This window comes from Ascaphus truei, chromosome 3, assembly GCF_040206685.1.
Source record: "Ascaphus truei isolate aAscTru1 chromosome 3, aAscTru1.hap1, whole genome shotgun sequence".
Classification (NCBI taxonomy): domain Eukaryota; kingdom Metazoa; phylum Chordata; class Amphibia; order Anura; family Ascaphidae; genus Ascaphus; species Ascaphus truei.
The window spans coordinates 427,129,294-427,150,305 of record NC_134485.1 but is presented as its reverse complement, the minus strand read 5'-3'; the positions used below and the strand labels follow the sequence as shown (position 1 = coordinate 427,150,305).

General features: G+C 48.5%; 2 protein-coding genes across 5 annotated transcripts in view; both read right to left on the bottom strand.

Moving 5' to 3' along the window:
* Positions 1–16,717, bottom strand: part of LOC142490477 (short transient receptor potential channel 2-like) — an 80,716-nt gene extending 63,999 nt beyond the window's left edge. The window contains 1 exon segment of the mRNA XM_075592820.1: positions 16,358–16,717. Within this exon segment, the coding sequence (XP_075448935.1) occupies positions 16,358–16,372 (15 nt within the window). The 5' untranslated portion in view covers positions 16,373–16,717.
* Positions 16,718–19,969: 3,252 nt separating this feature from the next.
* Positions 19,970–21,012, bottom strand: part of XNDC1N (XRCC1 N-terminal domain containing 1, N-terminal like) — a 47,366-nt gene continuing 46,323 nt past the window's right edge. For all 4 annotated transcript variants that reach the window (XM_075592823.1, XM_075592824.1, XM_075592822.1 and 1 more), the window contains one exon: positions 19,970–21,012. This exon is cut by the window's right edge. The gene's annotated coding sequence lies outside the window, so the exon portion shown is untranslated.

Sequence of the window (21,012 nt, the reverse complement as noted above, 5' to 3'; positions counted from 1 at the left end):
GAGTACACAGTACATGAATAACGGGGTAAGGTATAATGATTACACAGTACATGAATAACGGGGTAGGGTATAATGGTTACACAGTACATGAATAACGGGGTAGGGTATAATGAGTACACAGTACATGAATAACAGGGGTAGGGTATAATGGTTACACAGTACATGAATAACGGGGTAGGGTATAATGATTACACAGTACATGAATAACGGGGTAGGGTATAATGATTACACAGTACATGAATAACAGGGGGTAGGGTATAATGATTACACAGTACATGAATAACAGGGGGTAGGGTATAATGATTACACAGTACATGAATAACGGGGTAGGTATAATGATTACACAGTACATGAATAACAGGGGTAGGGTATAATGAGTACACAGTACATGAATAACGGGGTAAGGTATAATGATTACACAGTACATGAATAACAGGGGGTAGGGTATAATGGTTACACAGTACATGAATAACGGGGTAGGGTATAATGAGTACACAGTACATGAATAACGGGTAGGGCATAATGGTTACACAGTACATGAATAACGGGGTAGGGTATAATGATTACACAGTACATGAATAACGGGGTAGGGTATAATGATTACACAGTACATGAATAACGGGGTAGGGTATAATGATTACACAGTACATGAATAACAGGGGGTAGGGTATAATGGTTACACAGTACATGAATAACGGGGTAGTTTATTATGGTTACACAGTACATGAATAACGGGGTAGGGTATAATGATTACACAGTACATGAATAACAGGGGGTAGGGTATAATGGTTACACAGTACATGAATAACAGGGGGTAGGGTATAATGGTTACACAGTACATGAATAACGGGGTAGGGTATAATGGTTACACAGTACATGAATAACGGGTAGGGTATAATGGTTACACAGTACATGAATAACGGGGTAGGTATAATGGTTACACAGTACATGAATAACGGGGTAGGGTATAATGGTTACACAGTACATGAATAACGGGGTGGGGTATAATGAGTACACAGTACATGAATAACAGGAGGTAGGGTATAATGATTACACAGTACATGAATAACAGGGGTAGGGTATAATGGTTACACAGTACATGAATAACAGGGGTAGGGTATAATGGTTACACAGTACATGAATAACAGGGGGTAGGGTATAATGGTTACACAGTACATGAATAACTGGGGGTGGGGTATAATGAGTACACAGTACATGAATAACAGGAGGTAGGGTATAATGGTTACACAGTACATGAATAACGGGGTAGGGTATAATGGTTACACAGTACATGAATAACAGGAGGTAGGGTATAATGGTTACACAGTACATGAATAACAGGGGGTAGGGTATAATGGTTACACAGTACATGAATAACAGGGGGTGGGGTATAATGAGTACACAGTACATGAATAACAGGGGGTAGGGTATAATGAGTACACAGTACATGAATAACGGGGTGGGTATAATAAGTACACAGTACATGAATAACGGGGGGTAGGGTATAATGATTACACAGTACATGAATAACAGGAGGTAGGGTATAATGGTTACACAGAACATGAATAACAGGAGGTAGGGTATAATGGTTACACAGAACATGAATAACAGGAGGTAGGGTATAATGGTTACACAGAACATGAATAACGGGGTAGGTATAATGATTACACAGTACATGAATAACAGGAGGTGGAGTATAATGGTTACACAGTACATGAATAGCATGGGGTAGGGTATAATGATTACACAGTACATGAATAACAGGTGGTAGGGTATAATGGTTACACAGTACATGAATAACAGGGGGTAGGGTATAATGGTTACACAGTACATGAATAACAGGGGGTAGGGTATAATGGTTACACAGTACATGAATAGCATGGGGTAGGGTATAATGGTTACACAGTACATGAATAACAGGAGGTAGGGTATAATGATTACACAGTACATGAATAACAGGGGGTAGGGTATAATGGTTACACAGTACATGAATAACAGGAGGTAGGGTATAATGATTACACAGTACATGAATAACAGGTGGTAGGGTATAATGGTTACACAGTACATGAATAACGGGGTAGGGTATAATGGTTACACAGTACATGAATAACAGGAGGTAGGGTATAATGATTACACAGTACATGAATAACAGGGGGTAGGGTATAATGGTTACACAGTACATGAATAACAGGGGGTAGGGTATAATGAGTACACAGTACATGAATAACAGGGGGTAGGGTATAATGAGTACACAGTACATGAATAACAGGAGGTAGGGTATAATGGTTACACAGTACATGAATAACAGGGGGTAGGGTATAATGGTTACACAGTACATGAATAACAGGGGGTAGGGTATAATGAGTGCACAGTACATGAATAACAGGAGGTAGGGTATAATGGTTACACAGTACATGAATAACAGGAGGTAGGGTATAATGGTTACACAGTACATGAATAACAGGGGGTAGGGTATAATGATTACACAGTGCATGAATAACAGGGGGTAGGGTATAATGATTACACAGTACATGAATAACGGGGTAGGGTATAATGAGTACACAGTACATGAATAACAGGGGGTAGGGTATAATGATTACATAGTACATGAATAACAGGGGGTAGGTATAATGATTACACAGTACATGAATAACAGGGGGTAGGTATAATGATTACACAGTACATGAATAACAGGAGGTGGAGTATAATGATTGCGCAGTACATGAATAACAGGAGGTGGAGTATAATGATTGCGCAGTACATGAATAACAGGAGGTGGAGTATAATGAGTGCGCTGTACATGGGTAACCGTTACACACAGGGATGTGGGGGTTAGTGGGCGTCTCTCAGCCTGTGACAGGTGCTGACATAGTGTGCAGCCAGTTCTGCTGCGGTTTCATCTTCTCCCAGGAGGGTCGCTATTTTTTGGTTCTCTTCTATATGATTAAAGTTCTGCAATGTCAGTGCTACAGGATATCGGACTTATTTGAATAGGAGTAAAGGCTCAAGTTTAGCACCCTAAGGCCTCGGACATGGTGAAAAAAGCTGTGTGTGCTGTGCACGCGCATAGTAAGTGAAACTTCTTTGACTTTTGTCACAGAAATTGTATTTGTGTTGGTGTTGGTGATGTTTTAATTAAAAATCAAAATACAATCTCAATGACAAAACGCAAATAAATTTGACTTAGAATGCGCGTGCTCGGCACACATCCCCTGTATTAGCTATTTGCACTAAGTGTGAATTCCGCGTGTGACAGTGTGCGTGTGACTGAGAGTGTGCGTGTGACTGAGAGTGTGCGTGTGACTGAGAGTGTGCGTGTGACTGAGAGTGCGCGTGTGATTGAGAGTGTGCGTGTGACTGAGAGTGTGTGTGTGACTGAGAGTGTGCGTGTGACTGAGCGTGTGCGTGTGACTGTGCGTGTGACTATGCGTGTGCGTGTGACTGTGCGTGTGACTATGCATGTGCGTGTGACTGTGCGTGTGCGTCTGACTGTGAGTGTGACTGAGTGCGTCTGACTGTGAGTGTGAGTGTGACTGAGTGTACGTGTGACTGTGCGTGTGCGTGTGAGTGTGACTGAGTGTGCGTGTGACTGTGAGTGTGTGTGGGTGTCTGGGGGGTCAGTGTGTGGGGGTCTGGGGGGGTCAGTCAGTGTGTGTGGGGCTCTGGGGGGGTCAGTGTGTGTGGGGGTCTGGGGGGGTCAGGCAGTGTGTGTGGGGGTCTGGGGGGGTCAGGCAGTGTGTGTGGGGGTCTGTCAGTGTGTGTGTGGGAGTCTGGGGGGTTCAGTCAGTGTGTGTGGGGGTCTGGGGGGTTCAGTCAGTGTGTGTGGGGGTCGGGGGGGTTCAGTCAGTGTGTGTGGGGGTCTGGGGGGTTCAGTCAGTGTGTGTGGGGGTCTAGGGGGGTCAGTCAGTGTGTGTGGGGGCCTGGGGGGGTCAGTCAGTGTGTGTGGGGGTCTGGGGGGGGGTCAGTCAGTGTGTGTGGGGGTCTGGGGGGGTCAGTCAGTGTGTGTGGGGGTCTGGGGGGTTCAGTCAGTGTGTGTGGGTCTCTGGGGGGCCAGTCAGTGTGTGTGGGGGTCTGGGGTGGTCAGTCAGTGTGTTTGGGGGTCTGGGGGGTCAGTCAGTGTGTGTGGGGGTCTGGGGGGGTCAGGCAGTGTGTGTGGGGGTCTGTCAGTGTGTGTGGGGGTCTGGGGGGTTCAGTCAGTGTGTGTGGGGGTCTGGGGGATTCAGTCAGTGTGTGTGGGGGTCTGGGGGGTTAGTCAGTGTGTGTGGGGGTCTGGGGGGGTCAGTCAGTGTGTGTGGGGGTCTGGGGGGGTCAGTCAGTGTGTGTGGGGGTCTGGGGGGTTCAGTCAGTGTGTGTGGGTCTCTGGGGGGTCAGTCAGTGTGTGTGGGGGTCTGGGGTGGTCAGTCAGTGTGTTTGGGGGTCTGGGGGGTCAGTCAGTGTGTGTGGGGGTCTGGGGGGGGGGTCAGTCAGTGTGTGTGGGGGTCTGGGGGGGTCAGTCAGTGTGTGTGGGTCTCTGGGGGGTCAGTCAGTGTGTGTGGGGGTCTGGGGTGGTCAGTCAGTATGTGTGGGGGTCTTGGGGGGTCAGTCAGTGTGTGTGGGGGTCTGGGGGGGTCAGTCAGTGTGTGTGGGGGTCTGGGGGGGTCAGTCAGTGTGTGTGGGGGTCTGGGGGGATCTGTCAGTGTGTGGGGGGGTCCGGGGGGGATCTGTCAGTGTGTGGGGGGGTCCGGGGGGGGTCAGTCAGTGTGTGGGGGGGTCCGTCAGTGTGTGGGGGGTCCGGGGGGGTCCGTCAGTGTGTGGGGGGTCCGGGGGGGTCCGCGCGGGTTGCGCCCGGGTTTTTGTACCACCGCTTCCTGGGGGGGGCCGCAAACGCCCGCGTCACTGGAGGGCTGAATGGCGCCGCTGCCAGCCGCTTCTGCGCATGCGCGGCATGGCAGCGGTAGTGGAAGTTAGGCGGGCACATGTGTGGGCTGGGAGGGAGGTCCCATTCGGGTTAGGAAAGGGGGGGGGGGCTGTCCCGGTCGGGCGGTCTCTGCTGTCCCGGTCGGGCGGTCTCTGCTGTCCCGGTCGGGCGGTCTCTGCTGTCCCGGTCGGGCGGTCTCTGCTGTCCCGGGCAGCAGACGGGGAACGGCAACACATGTTTACAGCCGTGGCAGCGGGCGGGAAACGGCGCCGCTGCCAACCGCTTCTGCGCATGCGTGGCTTTGCTCCAGTCCCCATGATTACTGAGCATGCGCGGCTTGGCAGCGGATGTGCGGGGGGAATGGCGGCCGTTAGGAGCGGCGCCGGCGGCTACCGCTACCGCCGCCGCCGCCGCATATGTCATCAGCCATGTGGGGGGAGCAGCGGCCGTTAGGAGCGGCGCCGGCGGCTATCACCGCCGCCGCCGCATCTGATTTGTGGAGCGGGTGTGATGTCAGTGTTGGGGTCGGGCTGAGCCAGAACACAGCCCGGCCTCAACTGCCAGCACTGACGTCACATCCGTTTCATTTCTGTCTCCACAATTCTTTTTTGCCCCATCACGAATGAGGTGCCACTAAGGAAGTTTCACTTCAAAAAGACTGTGCTGAGGCGCGCTGAGGGGAAACATCCCTATCAGCGCGGCTTTAGACGGCGCTTCCGCAGGCGTGTGGAATTTCAGCCGACAACCCAATTTTAGTTTTCCCGCTGAGGGAAGCGCAGGGTCGGTCACATGACTGCCAGAAGCCAATGTCAGTCCGTGACGTGGTGCGCTAGCCCCGCCTCCCGCGCCGCCTCCCAACCGGCACACATGCGCGCTCGCTGGCTCTCATGCAGGGACAAGAAAAACCTCCTGCTTGAACAGGGGAGCATGAGCGTCAGCGCTGCCCAGCGCCGCTCCCTGCACCATGTCCCAGGCCTTCTGTGGATCTGGGCCATGGTGTTTAATCTACATTTTAGTGACACCTTGTGGTCATCTTGTAAACTGCATCCTTAAGAAGTCAATTCAATTTTGTTTCACAAATTCCTAAAGCTAGAGCAGTTACTGATACAGTATCCACTTTTTGTTTTGGCTTCTGTTTTTTATTTATTTTTATCGCTGAGGCTTTTCAGATCATTCCCTGTGTGTTCACTTGACAGCCCGGGATCCTGGTTTTCAGGATTGCTATGGAATGAAAATTGGCACAAAGATACCGAAAATAGGTTTAGGAAAAGAGGTCTATGAGCACGAATGTAGCACTTATTGTTTCAAGCAGCAGGGCAAGCTGCAGTTATGCGATCGCGGCTAACCTGGCGCCAGAGGATTATTGCTGTGGGGAGTCCGGTGCGGAAGCATGGACCCCTGCAGCGCGACCGCGAAATACACGGTCTCCGGAGCCGTGGCTTTTTGTTTTCTAAGGCCCGGGCCATAGAGGGGTGAGCGATCCGAGCCGCGCTGACGCTGAGGCTCACCTGCTGAAATCTGGGCGATTTCATGCCCATGCAGGCGAGCCAGCGGGCGCGATCGGAGCCGGGGGGAGGTGGTTGTAGGCGGGGCAGTGACGTCGCTGGGCCACAGGAGGAGGGCGAGAAGAAGGGGGGGGGGAGAAGAGGGGAGAGTGGTGGGGGGGTGGGGGGGAGGAGAGAGGTGGGGAGGAGACGGAAGAGAAGGGGTAAGAGGAGGGAGACGAGAGAGATAAATAAATCATTAATACATACATAATTGGGGACGCTATTAGACAAATACTATTATAATATTTATTTTTAACTGGTGTCATTTGTTTTAGAAATATATTTTTTTAATGTGTCCCGGTTTTTACTTTTTTAAATCTGGTCACCCCACCCTTTGTCAAGGTATGTATGTATATATGTACTGTACTGTGTGTATGTACAGTTTATGTATGTACTGTGTGTATGTTCAGTATATGTATGTATGTACAGTATAATACAATATTATGCCGATATGTGGATATTTACTCATACACTGGCGACACACTTTATTCGAGCTCGGCTAGTCCCACGAATTCGGGTATACCCGGGTGTATTGAGGTTTGTGACTGTTTTCTGCCCGAGTGCATTGAGTTATTTTCCAGGCAGGGATTGAAGCATTTTATTCCCGCTGGCTGCAATACTGCACAGTACATATATATATACTGCATTACAATTCATGAATTTATGCCATCTGGTAGACACGCGAAGCATTGCAGCCTATTAAATCCTAATCATTATCATTTAACAGATCAGCCGCCCATCAGCCAGGCATGAACCCAGGCTGGGAAGGCAAATGCAACGGGGCTTGCCAGAGGTGAGGAGCGGCGCATTCCAGGTATCTGCCAGGTACATACTGGGTATTTGCTCGAATAAAGTGTGTCGGTGCAGTATGTATGTATATATTTCTAAAACTGAGCTCCTCATACAACCTCCGATGAGAGTTTTCAGCCGATAAAAGCCCAAACGCCCACTCCTGCGTATTTTGGATTATCCAATGAAGCCGAAATCAACTCATTTTGTGCCTGAACGCGCTACGACCAACGCAATAAAACAAACACCTTCCGGCAGTAACAGGTAAAACATGTCTCGGCTTCGGACACCGCTTTTTCCTACAACGACGCTTCAGGAAACGTTGAGTTCATCCCTGATCCCCACCGAATAAACAGGATTGTACGTTTTGAAGTCCGGGGATACGTTGATGATCGTCGACATTTCCTTGTTAAAAACCAAGCATCGGGGTTTGTCGCGGGAAATCTCCCAGTTGTTTCCTACGGTAGATCTGATGCTGTAATAAATAACAAGTGCCTGGCCCCTATTTAATATGCGGTGAAACGGCGTCCCTGTGCTGGAGGGTTTTTTAGTCCCATCAGTGGAAGCCGATCTCTTTAATATACCGCTATGATTAGGTGCTATGATTAGGTCTCCGTGCACCAAACAAGAGAAGTAGGGGCATTTTGGATGGCTGGTGGTGTTGCAACCGACCCTTTCTGTGGTCACCGCTCTACAGATGTTGTGATTTATCTTTGGAATTTTTTTAAATAATAAGTCAAAAGTCACCCTTTACCATTAGGTATTTATAGCGCCGTTGCTAAATGACCTCCTGACTCCGGCCCGTGACCGGCTTTAGCACATGCGGCGCCCCGTGCGATATCCCGCGCGAGGCTCCCTGTCCCATGGACAATGACTCACTATTACCGGTCCTGCCCATGAAACATCCAGGGACTGGTAACAGTGAACAGGTAACATATTGTTCTGGTCCCCACAAGGAGTTAAGGGGTTAAACCCTTTACAGGCCCTGGATGTCGCTAATGTTAAGTAACCAATAAGTAACTTATTTGAAGTAACCGATCTTAGGTTGCAAATCCTTTAGCTCAGTGATTGGCTGTTTCTGTCCTTCTAGAAGGTACCGGAAAAGCCCACTCTTTAGGGGATGATTTTATTGAAGTAAATCTTCTCTTTTCCTGCCCAGCAACAGGGGTGGGGACAAAGGTTATAAATATTTGGGATCTGGATATTTAGATCAGATCATATTTTTCTGAGGGGATATCCGGGGCTCTCCTAGCCCTGTAAAAGAGTCAAAATATTGTCTTGTTTTCTGAGTTAGGGCAAGTCTCCCAGTATAGGGGCTGTCTCCCAGTATAGGGGCCATAAAGACACTGCACTAGAAATGAATCCTGCAACAGTGAGTAGGTTCTCACCACGGGGGGCTCATGAAGGAGATCTGGGGGGGGCGGGGGGTGGGACCGCTAGGAATTGCAGGAAGAAGTTTCCAGCTCTGTCCTAGGCAGAAGAAAAAGGCTCGCCAAAGAGCTGCTCTACCTACAAACCTCATGGTTGAGGAAACCTGAGTGAAATATATTATATGTATATATATAATATGATAGGCACACCAGAAATATGCAAAAATGTATTTTATTGGCCCAACGTCGTTATCTAGGCTCCGTAGGGGACGCCGAAGCCTTGGGCCAACAAAATACCTTTTTGCATATTTTTGGTGCGTGTTGCGTCTTTCCCTTTGTTATTTCTGTACAGTACTTTATAGGTACTCTGATAGCAAAACCCTATATAACTACTACTGCCAGAATCACTCTACTCTTTCCTAAATCTGTCTCAGCATCTCCCCTCATGAAATCCCTCTCCTGGCTTCCGATCAAATCCCGCATCTCACACTCCATTCTTCTCCTCACTTTTAAAGCTTTACACTCTTCTGCCCCTCCTTACATCTCAGCCCTAATTTCTCGTTATGCACCATCCAGACTCTTGCGTTCTGCTCAAGGATGTCTTCTTTCTACCCCCTTTGTATCTAAAGCCCTCTCCCGCCTTAAACCTTTTTCACTGACTGCCCCACACCTCTGGAATGCCCTTCCCCTCAGTAGCCGACTAGCACCCTCTCTATCCACCTTTAAGTCCCACCTTAAGACACACTTGCTTAAAGAAGCATATGAATAGCACTGTGGATTTTCTGAACACATGATACATAAAGCTTGGCCCCTGCAGACGCACTTACCAGAACTCCCTCCTACTGTCTCTGTACGTTCTCCCTACCTACCAATTAGACTGTAAGCTCCTCGGGGCAGGGACTCCTCTTCCTTAATGTTACTTTTATGTCTAAAGCACTTATTCCCATGATCTGTTATTTATATTCTCTGTTATTTATTTGATTACCACGTGTATTACTACTGTGAAGCGCTATGTACATTAATGGCGCTATATAAATAAAGACATACAATAAAATACAATACTACTAGAGGGTGGTGCTATCAGAGTACCTATAAAGTACTGTACAAAAATAATATATCTCCCATGCTTGGAAATGAGCTGTACTATTTTTTTTTTTTTTTTTTAAGAGCTTCAATACATTCATGTAACATCCAACACATATTTATTTAATATAACATAGCAGGAATCCCGCACACTAATGAAGGATCAACAGTTAGAAATGGAGGAAGTGCGGCTATAACCGGGGTCCTGGTGAAGATAAAATACCAATAGCTCCTAAAGACAAGCAGAATGCCCTAAAAAAAATATCCACTCTACCGATTCAAAATAAAGAAGCATTATTGATTAGCCACACCCCGTATCAAAGATAAAAGCACCGAATCAGATAAAAAAGGCACATGTAAATGTCGTATACGGAGAAGCAATACACATAATAAACCCCTTCCGTAAGTAACTCCGGGTGGGCAAGGGGTATCATTGGGAGGCACAGGGGTATCATTGGGAGGCACAGGGGGTATCATTGGGAGGCAAAGGGGAATCATTGGGAGGCACAGGGGTATCATTGGGAGGCACAGGGGTATCATTGGGAGGCACAGGGGGTATCATTGGGAGGCAAAGGGGAATCATTGGGAGGCACAGGGGTATCATTGGGAGGCACAGGAGGTATCATTGGGAGGCACAGGGGGTATCATTGGGAGGCACAGGGGGAATCATTGGGAGGCACAGGGGTATCATTGGGAGGCAGAGGGGGTATCATTGGGAGGCACAGGGGGTATCATTGGGAGGCACAGGGGGAATCATTGGGAGGTACAGGGGTATCATTGGGAGGCAGAGGGGGTATCATTGGGAGGCACAGGGGGTATCATTGGGAGGCACAGGGGTATCATTGGGAGGCACAGGGGGAATCATTGGGAGGCAGAGGGGGAATCATTGGGAGGCACAGGGGTTATCATTGGGAGGCACAGGGGGTATTATTAGGAGGCACAGGGGGTATCATTGGGAGGCACAGGGGGTATCATTGGGAGGCAGAGGGGGTATCATTGGGAGGCACAGGGGTATCATTAGGAGGCAGAGGGGGTATCATTGGGAGGCAGAGGGGGTATCATTGGGATGTACAGGGGGAATCATTGGGAGGCACAGGGGGAATCATTGGGAGGCACAGGGGAATCATTGGGAGGCACAGGGGGTATCATTGGGAGGCACAGGGGGTATCATTGGGAGGCACAGGGGAATCATTGGGAGGCACAGGGGTATCATTGGGAGGCACAGGGGGAATCATTGGGAGGCACAGGGGGTATCATTGGGAGGCAGAGGGGAATCATTGGGAGGCACAGGGGGTATCATTGGGAGGCACAGGGGGAATCATTGGGAGGCACAGGGGGTATCATTGGGAGGCACAGGGGGAATCATTGGGAGGCACAGGGGGTATGATTGGGAGGCACAGGGGGTATCATTGGGAGGCACAGGTGAATAATTGGGAGGCACAGGGGGAATTATTGGGAGGAACAGGGGGACAGGCAGCAGCGGATTTGAAAATCCGCCACCCCATGGCACTTACATGTGTCGGCCGCCTCTTGCTGCCCCCCCAATGATTCCCCCTCCCAATGATTCACCCTGTGCCCCCCAATGATTCCCCCACACAATGATTCCCCCTGTGCCTCTTCCCAATGATTCACCCTGTGCCCCCTCACAATGATTCCCCTTGCACCCCCTCACAATGATTCCCCCTGCATCCCCTCCCAATGATTCCCAATGGTGGATTTCCCATTAGGCCCAGGCTTAGGGTAGCAAAATTTGGGGGCAGCAACAATTTCCACCCCCATATGCATTTGCCGCGCTCTCGGGCCTATCGGACCTAATGGGAAGGCACATACATGTGCAGGCCGCCTCCTTGCTGTCGCCCCCTCCATCTCTTTTGGAGTCCAAGCGTCAAATGATGCCACGGACGTCATCAACGTGACGGCACACGGCGTCGCGTTGCCATGGTAATGCAACTTCATATGCAGTCACATTGCCATGGCAACGAGGACCTAGGCCCAGGCCTAATGGGAAATCCACCACTGAAAACAGGGAATCATTGGGAGGGGGTGCAAGGGGAATCATTGGGAGGGGGTACATGGAATCATTAGAAGGTGCAAGGGGAATCATTGGGAGGGGGTACGTGTAATCATTAGGAGGTGCAAGGGGAATCATTGGGAGGGGGTACGTGTAATCATTAGGAGGTGCAAGGGGAATCATTGGGAGGGGGTACATGGAATCATTGGGAGGAGGTGCAAGGGGAATCATTGGGAGGGGGTACATGGAATCATTGGGAGGTGCAGGGGGAATCATTGGGAGGGGGTATGTGTAATCATTGGGAGGGGGTGCAGGGGGAATCATTGGGAGGGGGTACGTGTAATCATTGGGAGGGGGTGCAGGGGGAATCATTGGGAGGGGGTACGTGGAATCATTGGGAGGAGGTGCAAGGGGAATTATTGGGAGGGGGTGCAGGGGGAATCATTGGGAGGGGGTGCAAGGGGGAATCATTGGGAGGGGGTGCAAGGGGAATCATTGGGAGGGGGTGCAGGGGGAATCATTGGGAGGGGGTGCAGGGGGAATCATTGGGAGGGGGTGCAGGGGGAATCATTGGGAGGAGGTGCAAGGGGAATTATTGGGAGGGGGTTCATGGAATCATTGGGAGGGGGTACATGGAATCATTGGGAGGGGGTGCAAGGGGAATCATTGGGAGGGGGTGCATGGAATCATTGGGAGGAGGTGCAAGGTGAATCATTGGGAGGGGGTAAGTGGAATCATTGGGAGGTGCAAGGGGAATCATTGGGAGGGGGTATGTGTAATCATTGGGAGGAGGTGCAAGGTGAATCATTGGGAGGGGGTGCAGGGGGAATCATTGGGAGGTGCAAGGGGAATCATTGGGAGGGGGTTCATGGAATCATTGGGAGGGGGTGCAGGGGGAATCATTGGGAGGGGGTGCAGGGGGAATCATTGGGAGTGGGTGCAGGGGGAATCATTGGGAGGTGCAAGGTGAATCATTGGGAGGGGGTACATGGAATCATTGGGAGGGGGTGCAGGGGGAATCATTGGGAGGGGGTATATGGAATCATTGGGAGGGGGTACGTGGAATCATTGGGAGGTGCAAGGGGAATCATTGGGAGGGGGTGCAATGGGAATCATTGGGAGGGGGTACATGGAATCATTGGGAGGGGGTGCAATGGGAATCATTGGGAGGGGGTACATGGAATCATTGGGAGGGGGTGCAATGGGAATCATTGGGAGGGGGAACATGGAATCATTGGGAGGGGGTATGTGGAATCATTGGGAGGGGGTGCAGGGGGAATCATTGGGAGGGGGTACGTGTAATCATTAGGAGGTGCAAGGGGAATCATTGGGAGGGGGTACATGGAATCATTGGGAGGGGGTACGTGGAATCATTGGGAGGTGCAAGGGGAATCATTGGGAGGGGGTGCAGGGGGAATCATTGGGAGGGGGTACATGGAATCATTGGGAGGGGGTACGTGGAATCATTGGGAGGTGCAAGGGGAATCATTGGGAGGGGGTGCAGGGGGAATCATTGGGAGGGGGTGCAAGGTGAATCATTGGGAGCGTGCAGGGGGAATCATTGGGAGGGGGTATATGGAATCATTGGGAGGGGGTGCAAGGTGAATCATTGGGAGGGGGTGCAATGGGAATCATTGGGAGGGGGTGCAGGGGGAATCATTGGGAGGGGGTATATGGAATCATTGGGAGGGGGTGCAGGGGGAATCATTGGGAGGGGGTGCAGGGGGAATCATTGGGAGGGGGTACATGGAATCATTGGGAGGGGGTGCAGGGGGAATCATTGGGAGGGGGTGCAATGGGAATCGTTGGGAGGAGGTGCAAGGGGAATCATTGGGAGGGGGTGCAAGGGGAATCATTGGGAGGGGGTGCAAGAGGAATCATTGGGAGGGGGTGCAGGGGGAATCATTGGGAGGGGGTATATGGAATCATTGGGAGGGGGTGCAAGGTGAATCATTGGGAGGGGGTGCAATGGGAATCATTGGGAGGGGGTGCAATGGGAATCATTGGGAGGGGTGCAGGGGGAATCATTGGGAGGGGGTATATGGAATCATTGGGAGGGGGTGCAGGGGGAATCATTGGGAGGGGGTGCAGGGGGAATCATTGGGAGGGGGTACATGGAATCATTGGGAGGGGGTGCAGGGGGAATCATTGGGAGGGGGTGCAATGGGAATCATTGGGAGGAGGTGCAAGGGGAATCATTGGGAGGGGGTGCAAGGGGAATCATTGGGAGGGGGTGCAAGAGGAATCATTGGGAGGGGGTGCAGGGGGAATCATTGGGAGGGGGTACATGGAATCATTGGGAGGGGGTACATGGAATCATTGGGAGGGGGTACGTGGAATCATTGGGAGGGGGTGCAAGAGGAATCATTGGGAGGGGGTGCAAGAGGAATCATTGGGAGGGGGTGCAAGAGGAATCATTGGGAGGGGGTACATGGAATCATTGGGAGGGGGTACATGGAATCATTGGGAGGGGGTGCGTGGAATCATTGGGAGGGGGTGCAAGAGGAATCATTGGGAGGGGGTGCAGGGGGAATCATTGGGAGGGGGTATATGGAATCATTGGGAGGGGGTACGTGGAATCATTGGGAGGGGGTGCAGGGGGAATCATTGGGAGGGGGTGCAGGGGGAATCATTGGGAGGGGGTACATGGAATCATTGGGAGGGGGTACATGGAATCATTGGGAGGGGGTACGTGGAATCATTGGGAGGAGGTACAAGGGGAATCATTGGGAGGGGTATGTGTAATCATTGGGAGGGGGTACGTGGAATCATTGGGAGGGGGTACAAGGGGAATCATTGGGAGGGGGTGCAGGGGGAATCATTGGGAGGGGGTACAGGGGTAATCATTGGGAGGGGGTACGTGGAATCATTGGGAGGGGGTACATGGAATCATTGGGAGGGGGTGCAGGGGGAATCATTGGGAGGGGGTGCAGGGTGAATCATTGGGAGGGGGAATAATTGGGGGGCACAGGAAAATCACTAGGGGGGAACAAGGGGGAAGCACAGGGAGAATCATTGAGGGGCACAGGGGGAATCATTGGGGGTTCAGCGAAATATCATTGGTGAAGGGCACAAGGGGGAAAAATTGGGAGACGCACGGGGAATTATTGGGGGGACATAGGGAGAATCATGGGGGGGGGAGATGGAGAATTATTTGGAGGGCACAGGGGGAATCACTCTGATGGGGGCACTGGAAGAATTATTTGGAGGGGCACAGGCGAATAACTAGGGGGTCACAGGAAAGAGAGCCAGTAGGGGATCTGTGATACAGGTGGAGAAATGGAGGAGCAGACAGCGGAGGCAAGCACACCCCATGTCAGACACGCGGTCGCTGCAGGATCCCACGCGTGAGCTTAACCGGCACTACCATTGGCCCAGCAAGCCTCGCAATCCTTCCTGCCAGTGCCTGCTGCAGTGGAGCGCAGGAGCGGGGTGGGAGAGAAGAGTCTGGCAGGATGCTACCCGCCCAGCCCGGGTCCTTTGAAGGCACAGTGTCATGAGCAGTCACACCGGTAGCACTGGCCAATAGCCGTCTCATCCGGGATACACACGTACTCTCTTAGCCTGTCCCTTAAAAAATGTGCACTTCTGTCATTGTATGTATACCCATACCCCAGTTAGATTGTAAGCTCTTTGGGACAGGCTCTTCTTTCCCCCAGTGTTTATTGTTATGTACAATATTATGCATTTATTGGTATTATTCATCCCTGTACTAATACAGTATCTTGTAAAATGTCTCTGTAAAGTGAGGAGTACACTGACTGACACTATATTAATAAAGCGCACGCCCCTATACAATTAGTGAAAGGAAAAAAATATATACAGTACAATATGAAAATGAAACGATACAGCCGTCATAGTTGTAGCCCTAAAGATGGGTCCAATATTCCGTTTTTTAGTTATATTTAAAATTTATATCGCAAATATAAATGGCTTTAAATATATAAATTGTAAATAATCCATCGTAAAAAAACCAAAAACAAACAACTCCCCAAGTACAATAGGGTGATATCCCGAGGGCAGAAACATAACCTGTTGGGGTGTTCACAGCCCTTCGGCATGTCAATGATTAAGTGGCTGAACCAGGGGTGGCCAACTTGAGTCCTCAATGGCCACCAACAGCTCAGGTTATCAGAATGTCCCTGCTGCAGCACAGGTGGTTCCATCAGTGGCTCCGTCTTTGACTGCACCCCCTGTGCTGAAGCAGGGATATTCTGAAAACCTGACCGGTTGGTGGCTCGAGGACTGGAGTTGGCCACTTCCCTGGGCTACCCCGTCCTTAAAAATATGGGACAGTTCACAACATTAACCTTTAGAGTGGCCCGTCAGAGATGCTTGTGTACGTCTTCATTAAAATGCTCGTTTTATAAAGGGGGCTGACGGGGCTCCCCGCGATGGAAACAGAAATAGAGCCTCCTCCCTTGCGTTTACATCCCCTCCCACCCCCCCCCCCCCCTTTCGTGGACTGACAACCCAATCGGTCACATTGTGGCGATCCTGGAAGTCCGGTCGCACCTGGGTGCTGACGGACGTCCAGCTGCATAAACGTTATTTTAGAGCATGTGATATTTCCGAGGCTGTAAAGGTCTGATGAATATAAGCAAGCCCCCTGGATCCTGGCCCCACAGGCAGCAAACAGGTAGATCTTTGTAACACCTACCGTTAAGTTTTGCATGGTGGTCACCTCCCTCCGTCCCCTGCAGGAGCCAGAATGTAGATGGCCGCTTCCTTCAACTTGTGCTATCAGACCATGGAAGAAGTGTTGCAGTGTATCCGCTGTTTGATTCCCATCGTAACAAAACTAGACGCTAAAAATTCACCCGGTTTAAGCCTATAAAAAGAAAATACTTTTTGGTTGGTCTATAAAATTCACACATTACGTGTGTGTCAGAACCACTGGGAATAAAGGCCGCCAGGACCTGTACATAAATAAAGGCTGACCCAAATGCAAAAGTCCGGCCGGAGATATCAGGGCAGGAGCGAAGGTTACTTCTAATTGAATAATCTTTCTGCTATGAAGGCAAGGAATAAGCGAGGTTGTCCTCCCGTCTGTCACCTGTTCTGACTGTAACCAGCGTTAAGGTCCCCGGAGAGAAGGAGCTGTGAACGGAGCAGTTCATTATGGAAAGAAAAGAATCTGTTCTAATTAAAACCCTCCAGGGACCAGCGGTGGCAGGGAAATTAAATCTGTTTTTCTCCTGTTGCTGGTTTTTTTTCCCCCCTTTAACTCTTTAGCTGCCAAAGGCCTGCAATGCTCTGCATTGTTTTAGGCCCTGCTGGTAATGAAGTGGTTAACACTACTCCCTTTAGTTCATGCTGGGTTCGTTAAATCTGCAGTCCCACCTAGCATTACACATTGGCGTATCAATTTATTCGATTGTAAGATCTGCGGGGCAGGGACTTCCTGTCCTAATATTATAACGTCCCGTATATTACTGTGGTGACGTGCTATGAACATGGAGGGCGCACCCCTGCACTAGCGCACCCCTGCACTAACCTCGTGTGTGGAACTGTAACCAAAGCCTTTGCAAAATCTAAATAGACCACATCAACTGCATTACCCTGGTCTAATTTCCTACTTACCTCCTCAAAGAAATTGATAAGGTTAGTTTGGCATGATCTATCCTTCATAAATCCATGCTGACTATTACTAATAATTTTGTTTTCCATTAGGTATTCCTGAATATTATCCCGTATTAAACCTTCAAGTAGTTTCCCTACTATTGAAGTCAGGCTTACAGGTCTGTAATTCCCCGGGTGTGATCTAGCTCCCTTTTTAAATATAGGCACCACATCTGTTTTACGCCAATCTTGTGGTACTGAGTCTGTGGAAATGGAGTCCTTGAATATAAAATATAATGGTTTGGCTATTAGTGAACTTAAAGCTGCAGTTGTCTTTTTTTTTTTTTTTTACTTCAATAGTTTCATGTGGGCAATCTCTAATTACCTAAAGAACTGCATAGCTGCCGGTCAATTCGTTCTCCGTCTATTGATCGGCAAAGTTTGGCGACATCTTTAAATATGGGGAATGTAAATCGTTGCTATAGGAACAAGCATGCTTGTTAAAATAGAATACAAGAAAATTGGTCTTTCAAAGTTTTTTTTAAAACAGCAAATGCTAAAAGTATTTTTTCTTACTACAGAACTGATTTATTAAAAAAACACACATGCAGGATATTGCCTGAACTGCAGCTTTAACTCCTTGAGAACTCTTGGATGTATACCATCGAGGCCAGGTGCCTTATTTACTTTAATTTTATCAAGCCGCCTATGAACTTCTTTTACCTCTGCTTTTTCCTTATCTCCAATAATCTGCCTGCCCATCTCACACTGAAAGGCTCCTATATTTTCTTTCCTGTTTTTTTTTGTTATTAAGGTACTTAAAGAACTTTTTAGGGTTGATCTTACTTTCTATTGCAATACTTTTTTCATTATCCATCTTTGCTAATTTGATTGCCCTTTTGCAATTTTTGTTACATTTCTAATTCTGATACGATGTCTCCGTCCCTTCTGATTTCAAGAATCTAAACGCCTGCCTCTTCTTTTCCATTTCCTCCCCTACCTGTTTATTTCGCCACATTGGTTTCGACTTATTACCCAAGGGTATACACTGATAAGAGTGCTTTTCTAACAATGTTTTAAAGACTGCCCATTTATCTTCTACATTTTCCCTGTAAAAACATCATCCTAGTGTATTACTTGTAGATTATTCCTCAGTTTATTAAAATCTGCCTTTCTAAAGTTTAAGGTCTTTGTTGAACCCAAGTCATATGTTTTTTGATCATTTATTTAAAATGAGACCATGTTATGATCACTATTAACCCAAATGTTCCCGGATTTGAATATTTGTTATTACTTCTACATTGTTTGATATGACCAAATCCAGTATTGCCCCTCTCTTGGTTGGTTTCTCAATAATTTGGGTCATATAATTGTCTTTAAGCACCCCCAAAAACCTGTTTCCTTTTGTTGTAATGCTAATCTCATTGCCCCAGTCTATGTCTGGATAATTAAAATCATCCATTATGCAAATATGACCTCGTTTTGATGTCTTCTCCATTTTCAAAAGTATTTTAGCTTCCTCAATCTCAGATATTTGGTGGTTTATAGCATATCCCCACAAACATTTTCTTTATACTTTTACCTCCACTGCTAATTTCTATCCACAAAGTCTCTACATTTCCATAATTCCCTTCGTAAACATCTTCCCTTATAATAGGTTTTAGATCTGGTTTAACATATAGACATACTCCACCTCCTCTTCTATTTGTTCGATCCTTCCGAAAAAGAAAATAACCCTCTAAATTAACTGTCCAGTCATGAGTTTCATCCCACCACGTTTCAGTAATGCCTATATTATACAAGAGAAGGTGAGGCGGAGCATCTGCCCCATGAGAAGGTAACAGACCGGGACTACTCAAATCACTACAAACGCTTTATTGGCATGGGAAGCAACATTGACACACTCTTACGCGTTTCGCACGGCTAGCCGTGCGAAACGCGTAAGAGTGTGTCAATGTTGCTTCCCATGCCAATAAAGCGTTTGCAGTGATTTGAGTAGTCCCGGTCTGTTACCTTCTCATCGGGCAGATGCTCTGCCTCACCTTCTCTTGTATCTTGTAAACCATATCGGTGGGAGCACGCCGAAGCTGCCAGACATCCATCCAGCAACAAAACAGTGAGTTTTCCTATAAGGATTTATCTTGGCTGCTCGTTTTACACTTACCTCGAGCTAGAGGCTATTGGGTGACGCCATACTACTGTGACATTTAGAGCCTAAGTGTCGGCGGGGGAGAACTGGCAGCTGTGGCGATTGTGGATTTCATTTGCATGGCTGTACGCAGCTTTCATTTTGCCGGTGTTTTTTGAGTTGCGCCACTAGGGAGCATGGGGCTCCTTTCTCCCCTACTGTACATGCCTATGATATTATACTGCTCCCTTGCAGCTATTAATTCAAGCTCCCCCATTATATCGACCAGGCTTCTTGCATTTAAGTTTTTTTTTCAGCCTGTACTATTATTTTATCTGCTCCTTCCTTACTGCAACAATTGGGTTTAGTCTGTAGAAGTTTTCTGGTATTATCTGTATGTGCTATGTGTGTCTCACTGCTTGCCAAACTCGCACTTGCCCCCATTTCTACTTCCATGACCCCTTGCTATTTCCCCATCTATTGTATTTAGTTCGTTATCGGTTTCTTGTCCCTCCCTTGTTGAATCTAGTGTATTAACTCATTCTACAATTTCCTTCTTTGAAACTCAAAACACATCATATCTTTGCATATACAAATATCTATTCAGTGTTAAAGTAAACATCATGCTGCTGTATGTAATGAAACATTTCTGGTGCAGAACGGGCATATAATGAGGTGACATGAAGTCAGGACACATATTAGGGTTACATTCTGAGATCCAAAAAGATCAGGGGAGCGGGGGACGTATCACAAAAGGAGGAGATAAAGAAAAACACAACATAAAGCAGTATTGCAGAACAATCAATAACCTCCCGTGGTTATACTTACTGTGGTGGAGGAAGGGTTAACGAGGCTTATAATAAAAGGTCAAGCCCACTTGGTTATCCCTGACCCGTGTTTTGGGGTCCTAGAGCGTTAGCTCTTGGGCCCGGGCATTGTGTATACATTAGTGACTGTGTGAAAAATACTCCAACCTACACAGGGCACAAGGGGTTAATGTGTATCCCCACACTCCACTCAGGTATAAGACCTGAGCAGTTTTGTTTTATTAAAATAAATGGTAAATGGGTATGAAGGGGTTAAAATATAACTGCAGGTATTCCCCAGTATAGCAGAGGTACCCAGGTACCCTGAATCCAGTTAGGGGTTCAGGGGGGGGGGGATCGTATCATGTGTTAAATGTATGAATTATGATAATGTTTTTGACTAAGGGGGGAAAGAGATGGGGTTTAACCACCCCCCAAGATTTATAAGTTAGGGTTTTGAAGTAATGTTATAGGAAGTCAGTTAGATAAACAATCCATTTGCATATGAAGAGGGGGGGGGGGGGTTCAAAGGGGCAGCAGACACCTTTGGGTTTCACAAGTACAGCGAGTCATAACTTAAGTCCAGGACTTCTAAGGCATCACGTGGCGATGTCTCCGGCATGTCTGGGGAGACATTATAAAGGTGTTACTTGGGGAGGAGGAGAGGTGAACAGTTTGGCCAGACTCGGTGGCATTTGAGCCAGTGGCGGGTGGGGGGGGGTCAAATAGTGAGTGGACAAAATGGTGGTTCGTGCACATGCTCTCTCACTACTCTGAAGCCAGGTGACAGGTGGGGGAAGATGACATTTTTGTTGCACA